Source organism: Mesitornis unicolor, unplaced genomic scaffold (genome assembly GCF_000695765.1).
Source record: "Mesitornis unicolor isolate BGI_N332 unplaced genomic scaffold, ASM69576v1 scaffold52166, whole genome shotgun sequence".
Lineage (NCBI taxonomy): Eukaryota > Metazoa > Chordata > Aves > Mesitornithiformes > Mesitornithidae > Mesitornis > Mesitornis unicolor.
In genome coordinates, this window is record NW_010192666.1 from 3,658 (window position 1) to 10,153 (window position 6,496).

Here is a 6,496-nt window from a genome sequence, read left to right on the forward strand (position 1 = left end):
AGCAGGACCTGCCAACTCCATTTACTTCTTCACATGCATACGCACTAACCCAACACCGAAAGAGTCGCTAGACTTGGCAGCAGCATCTCCGCAGAGACGGGAAACTGGGACCGTCAAGCGCTTTCCAAGATGCCTGCATGATTGCAAGACAGGAGTGGGAGAGACCTGTTCCCAGCAGCAGAAGTCAGTTAACCTTTGTATTAGCACCAAAGAGCAAACTAAACTTGATATAAAGTTGCCAGAAATTTAACTAAAAGAGAGTAGAATGAAACACATTTTATTCTTATTTCTACATCTGGAACCCTGTTATTTTGTTGCAGAGATGGCAGAGCCCATACAGCAGCTGACCAGGAACAACAGTCCCCAAGAGAGACAGACCATTCCCTTCACGCTGATCCAGCGCAAGGAGAAGGTACCGCTGCTCTTCCCAGCTGAGGCTCTAACAGTCCTTTCAGTGCTCACACCTAGCCTCCAAAAATGTTTCTTTATACAATTAATTTAACCATTTAGGATTTTAAACATTATAAGTGCAAAGCATTGTACCTCAATTACTACGTTTCATTTTTAGCATCTTACCATTTTTAGATTGTGTTTTTCCATTTTGTAAGGTAGAAGCTATCAGGAAAGTCCAAAGGTAGCCAGGAATTACAGTCTTTGTGACATTTTAGGATTCCAACAAAAACCCTCATATTTTGACATTTTAAATGAAATGCCTATTTTCTTCATTTAAATCAATGCATTTGCTTATTTATACAATCATGTTAATAAAACTTGAAAGAGGTTACTATCTGAATATAAACCAAACATACTTTCCTATCATGGGTCATTATTAAACAAAGCAGCAATTCGCAAACCCACCTTATCAAAATTGTCTTATCCTCTAATGAAAAATCAAAACTGATGTCCAGAAAGCTGTTTACAGCTCAGAAAATGTGCAAACAAGTCTCTAACCTTAAATACATGGCAAATCAAGAAAATCTTTGCTTACCATGTATGATTAATTCTTGTCACATTTCTTTAAAATAGATCTATAGAATACAAATTTATAAATAGCACAATTTGATTAAGCGTATTTCATCTTAACAGGTTGACTCCTGACTACTTTTGTTGTAATTAAATGCTTGAAAGTAATTTCTCAGTACTACTGTAATAACTGCTGATAAAAAATAAGGTTATTAAGTATTAATTGCAACTCAGTATTTAATACTGCACGTCTGAAAGACGACAATTCCTTACTTTAAAGGATAACTACCTAGAAGTCTGCATATCGCCTCTTGATTTACACGAGAAAGGATTAAAATTCAAATTAGAGCTGACTTCTTTATGCTACAAGTAAAGCACTGAAATATTGTCTGACTTATTTGTTTGCTTGGGGTTTTTAGGTGATTAACTTTAAATATAAAATTATTGTCTTACTGTGTTTACAGCTTGGAGATCTGCTTTATGAAAAGCGTCAGTATGGAAAAGCCAAATGGGCTTGTATAAAAATGAAAGAAAAACAGTATGAACAGAGCATATGCCTTGGATTCATGAAGCTTATGAGGTACATTTGTGAGCAGAATTCCTCAGGTAATTGGTACCATAATTCTACATTAAAGTTAAAATACTTTATGTATTCACTAGCTCCTCCTAACTGGAAATACTTTTATTAGCTTTATCCAAATACCGCACCTGTCCATAGGGACATTTCCATGTCACGCAACCTTTCCAGCAGAGTCCGCACCAAGTGCTGCTCCCCGTGCACCCACGCTAGAGAAGTGTGGCTGCGGGAAGCCATCCCTGCTCCAAGGGCACTCTGACCGCTGTAGCTGCCAAGGAACGGCACTGGCTATCGCCGCAGGCTGTCGGCGATAAATTGGGCTTTTGCTACAGAGTTTTAGTGCTTTAGGTTTCACGGCAGTACCAAAATCGCCTATTCTAAGAATCTATTCAGACTGTAATGCCAAAAGAGACCATCATGTTTGGTCTCCTTCGTTTGAGTTCATGATACTCAACTTGTGCATGTCTGAATAGACACCAAAAATCCATGGGGTTGAAGTGTATTTTCCAGACAATCCAGTTTTAACTCAAGTACTTTAAACTAATCACAAATCCACCTTGTCCTTGATAGATTGTGCCCGCATGAAAAATGTGCGCTCAGTTTCCAATCCAGTTTAACTTGGTTTCAACTTCCAGCTGTCAGTTCTCATTTTCTCATTCTCCTGGTGATTAAAGTTTCGCAATGCCCAGTGTCTTGGTCTGTAATAGTACCTGTGATGTAATGAAGCCAAACCTTCCTTTTCTTTCCAAGCAACTAAAATCATTGATCATGAAAGCTTTTCCTTAATCAGGTGTTTTCCCCGCTTTCCCCATTCTTTTAACACTTCAACATGGCTTAAATGTAATTCTGGCTCCAGAACAGTGCAGTTTTGTTCCCAAACTGTGTACAGAAGCAAAGTTCCCACTCCTACTCATCCCTGCTGCCTGCACAGTCAGAATCACAACCTTCTCCCATAGCGCTGCACAAATATACCAACATATTTGAGAGCAGCAAACTCTAACTGACCTCCCAACGCAGCCCCTTGTGTAGTCTACAACGTTTGTCCCCAAATACTTAAAAGATGACACAAGATCAGTTTGTGTTGGGGAAAGAAGTTAAATCAAGCTCCTTGCTTTACATGGAGATAAGAGAGCTCACCAATACCACACTTTAGATACTCATGCACACATATTTGCACGTGTAGCTTTTAGAGATATATATACATATATATGTATGTATGTATGTATACACACACAAACTACAAGGAATAATAAAGTGCTGCTTCCTCTTGGAATACAGAACGCCATTTTCTAAAACATCCTACTGAATTCCTTTTAGTAACAAAACTGCTCTGTGGTACTTGCTTTCTATTATTCAGTACTAGTTCAGAAGTCATGCACAGTATGTAGACCTCCTTTTGTATTTTCTAAAAGTCACCTATGTCTCCTCAGGCCTGTACTTGGGGATAACAATACCCATTGTGACCATCGTCCACACAAACGAATCCCAGTCGGAGATAACGCAGGCGGTGACGGTAGCGTACTACCTGCCTGAAGTGCTGCAGGATGAGCCACCACACCCTTTTGACTCGGACATCATCATCGAAGAATGGCCTTCTACTATTGTTTATAGCAGGTAAGAAACATTGCCATTTTGTTCCAGTAAAAATGGTGAAAAGACACACTTTTCAGCTTGGGCATATTACATCTTTTAAATCAAGTTCTAAAAGCTAACAAACAGTAAAACTTCAGGTTGTAGTAACTGTTAAAAGCTGCCTGCTTTATGAGACTGGGATATTCAGGAAATAACAGTTACCAACTGACTTGGGAAAATGATGCATCTGTAAACGTGAGATACGATAGCATCTCAAAACACAGACTATCCTGTGTAGCTGGGAACAAAGTCTGTCATATCACTGAAAGTGTTAAGAAAAAACTTCTTTGTTTAGATCAACCACAGATAGTATCATTTGTGAAACATGACTAAATAACTTAGAAGGAAGCATTATTAGGCTCTGGAAGAAACTGTGGATTTTGGAAAGAATTTGATATGAAGTTGATTGTTACAGGGGCTTCAGAGGAATCACCAATGAAGTCTCTATAATGAGAGAAATAAACCTGCTGGCAGAAATTCTGGAGAGCCCCGAGTTATGTTTGCAGGACACCTTCATCATCGCAGGATACACGAATCCTGCTGCTGCCAATCGCCACAATGAGATATGGTTCCTTCAGAGACCATAGCCTCCCGTTTCTGAGGCTGGTCAGCCACAGGAATCAGTTCTGAATGCAGGTGAATCATGTAAGACTAGATGTCAAGCCCTCAGAGGTTTCAAAAATGTGGCTTTCAGCCTGTTTAGTGAGGCAATCACTCCAACCTAATAATCAGACACACCCGAAGCAGACATTGTTTCCTATGTCAACTTTTACAGTTTGTGCACAATTTTTATGGTATTTTTAGTACTTCAAAAGTTAGTTCACCTTATCATTTTTTTTTTTTTTTTTTTTTACAAGATAAGGGAGACAGACACCTCTCCCCATCCACCTATTAGCATCTCTAGACTGCTTGGGACAGTCCTAGGGGAGACTCTGGTGCCCCTGCCCTGGCCTGCTCTGGGCACCTGGTGCTGCACCAGCTACACAAGGACCCTAGTGGGGCTTTTAGTGGGACACCCCTTAAAACCACCTCACACATGCAAGCTTTCAAAGAAAAAACGTTCAGGTCTTAATTTCTGAAGAGAACTACCAGATTTAGACCACTGAGATTAAACCACGGAGTAAGAGTAGGCAAGCACTGACTGCTTTTAATGTCATCATCTGTGGAGCAGAGATCCTTAATGGTTACCTTAAAAAGCATTCAGCCAAAGTACTTTTAACCTCGAGAAAAGACCAAAGTGGCAGAACGGTCCTACTGCTCATTAAACTTTTGATACCAAGAGTTACAGTTTACCTTAATCACACACTCACAGCAATGCCATGACTGTCTGTGGCACTCCCAAATAAGAAGTGGTTATTCTTTTACACATTTTCATCTTCTAACTTTGAGTGTTAAAACTCTGCAGCTGAAGTAATTTTTTTAGCGTGTTTTACATGCTTCTGGCAGCACCATGCTATTAATGTTGCAAATTATGGAAATATTTCACAAAATCTCAGAGAAAATGTAAGCTCGAGGTAAGCTGGTCCAGCACGCTGCATTGTGGCTGGCAGAGCAGGCTGCTCAGCGCATCACCAGGGATAAGGAGCCCGTAACCCCTCTGGGCCCCGTTCTAGTATTTGACCACCCTCACTGTGAGAATTTTTCTTCCTAATATCTCATTTTCCATGTTGCAGCCTGTTTCTTTCACTCTTCATCCATATGATTATTCTCCAAGTAGACAACTGCTAGCCTAGCAGGCTGTGACAAAGACAAGCTCGCGTAGTTCTGCACAGCACCCACGCGTCACCACGCATCACAGCTACAGAGCACCCACTGCACTTTAGAACTGGGGTAGCAAATGGTTTTGCTCTCAAAAATCCCTGATCCACATCTCCCCTTACAGATATGATGGTAGAGTTTAATAGAAGTAAATGTCTTTTTATATACAATGTCATGAAGTATATCACCAGCATTATTTATTGATTATATTATTTAGGATTTAGGCTTTAAATAGAGCTTTTGTGTTACTCAGTTACAACACATAAAATGGCAACCAGAACCAGTGTCTGCTAGCTTACAGTAGAGTTAATTGGCAAACAAAGTGGATTTATGTAATATTTCTGAATAAACGTACAGGTCTCAAGAAATTTAGGCCTCCTGCTTCCACAAGGCTCTCTGCTGCACAAAACTGACTTCACACTTAACCTAAAACCTCCTGCTGAGCAGTGGGATCAGAGCACGGCTGGCCCTGCTGACCGTGCTGTAGCATGACCATGGTGCTCTCTGGTGGCTGCTGCCTGTGAGAGTCCTCAGGGAGACAGCAAGGAGAAGGAGAAAAAAAAATAGAGGGAGTGAAAACCCTTCATTTTAACACAAACAAACTGATAGTCTTCGTGGGGAGAAAACCAACCAACCAACCAAGAAAAGCAACCCTCACTTTCTTCTTCTGAATGTCTGGTGTCCCTAGCTTTTGAGATACCCTGCACCAGTCCAGCACAGACGTTTGTATTGCCACAAATTAACCAGATGTTAAGCTGATGGGAGAGAATATAAAAAAAAATACTGTTTTTTTTGATCTTTCTTATTCCAACCAGAAAGCTATCAAATCTGATTTGTCAGGTGACAGCACAAATGCTTGTGCCAGTTGAGGCCATGACGAGGAACCACTTTGTCTGACGTGCCATTTTAAATGCACATCTAAGTATTTCTTACTTAACAGAATAAGATAATGAAGGTACCTGTCATGTCTCTTATTCCACTCAATTTATTCAAGAAACAGGATCACAGCTAGGGAAAAAACCAGACTTCACGTTCAATATGTTGAATTGTTTCCTGTTTGATTTTTATTTATTGTGCTTTTTAATTTTTTTAACATTTCTTCAGATAGTTGGAAATGCCACTCAGTGTTAAACTGAAAATTAAAATATTAATGGAAAATAGTAAAGTTTTTAAAAACTGAGAGCCCAGGGAGACATTAAATAACAGGTTTTGTTTTGCCCTCACCCTGCGACCCCAGAGATTCTTATGAGAGCAAAGAAAAACAATTTTCACCTTAGACAAGGTTTTATGGCAAATTAAAAAAGTTTCTGCAATTTGATTGCTTTTGCCAGTTACAGAAATTATGTTAACGCTTTGGCACAACAGATGTCAAGTAGCTATTGGCAGTAGTTAAATACTCCCACCATAAAGTACCAGTCTGTACATACTTTACATTTTAAACATCTATCACAAAAACATTGCTATATCTTATGTCTCTTTCCATAGGCAATCCTCACCTAAATAATTCTGTGGCTTGTGGGTATGTTATAGAAACATTCTTGTTACTGAAATACAGAAATAAGGTAT

At 39.6% G+C, this 6,496-nt stretch overlaps 1 protein-coding gene across 1 annotated transcript; it reads left to right on the forward strand.

Moving 5' to 3' along the window:
- The first annotated feature begins 322 nt into the window (after window positions 1-322).
- Window positions 323-3,759, forward strand: LOC104533467 (heme-binding protein 2-like). Its single transcript, XM_010187170.1, has 4 exons — window positions 323-412; window positions 1,428-1,569; window positions 2,971-3,154; window positions 3,588-3,759. The coding sequence occupies exons 1-4, from the start codon at window positions 323-325 to the stop codon at window positions 3,757-3,759; spliced, it is 588 nt and encodes a 195-aa protein (XP_010185472.1).
- The last annotated feature ends 2,737 nt before the right edge of the window (window positions 3,760-6,496 follow it).

Bases quoted from the DNA above. Each gene is read 5' to 3' on its own strand.
- LOC104533467 (XM_010187170.1), top strand. From the start codon at position 323: ATGGCAGAGCCCATACAGCAGCTGACCAGGAACAACAGTCCCCAAGAG. The intron at 413-1,427 runs GTACCGCTGCTC...CTGTGTTTACAG, and splicing joins TGATCCAGCGCAAGGAGAAG to CTTGGAGATCTGCTTTATGA. The intron at 1,570-2,970 runs GTAATTGGTACC...ATGTCTCCTCAG, and splicing joins TTGTGAGCAGAATTCCTCAG to GCCTGTACTTGGGGATAACA.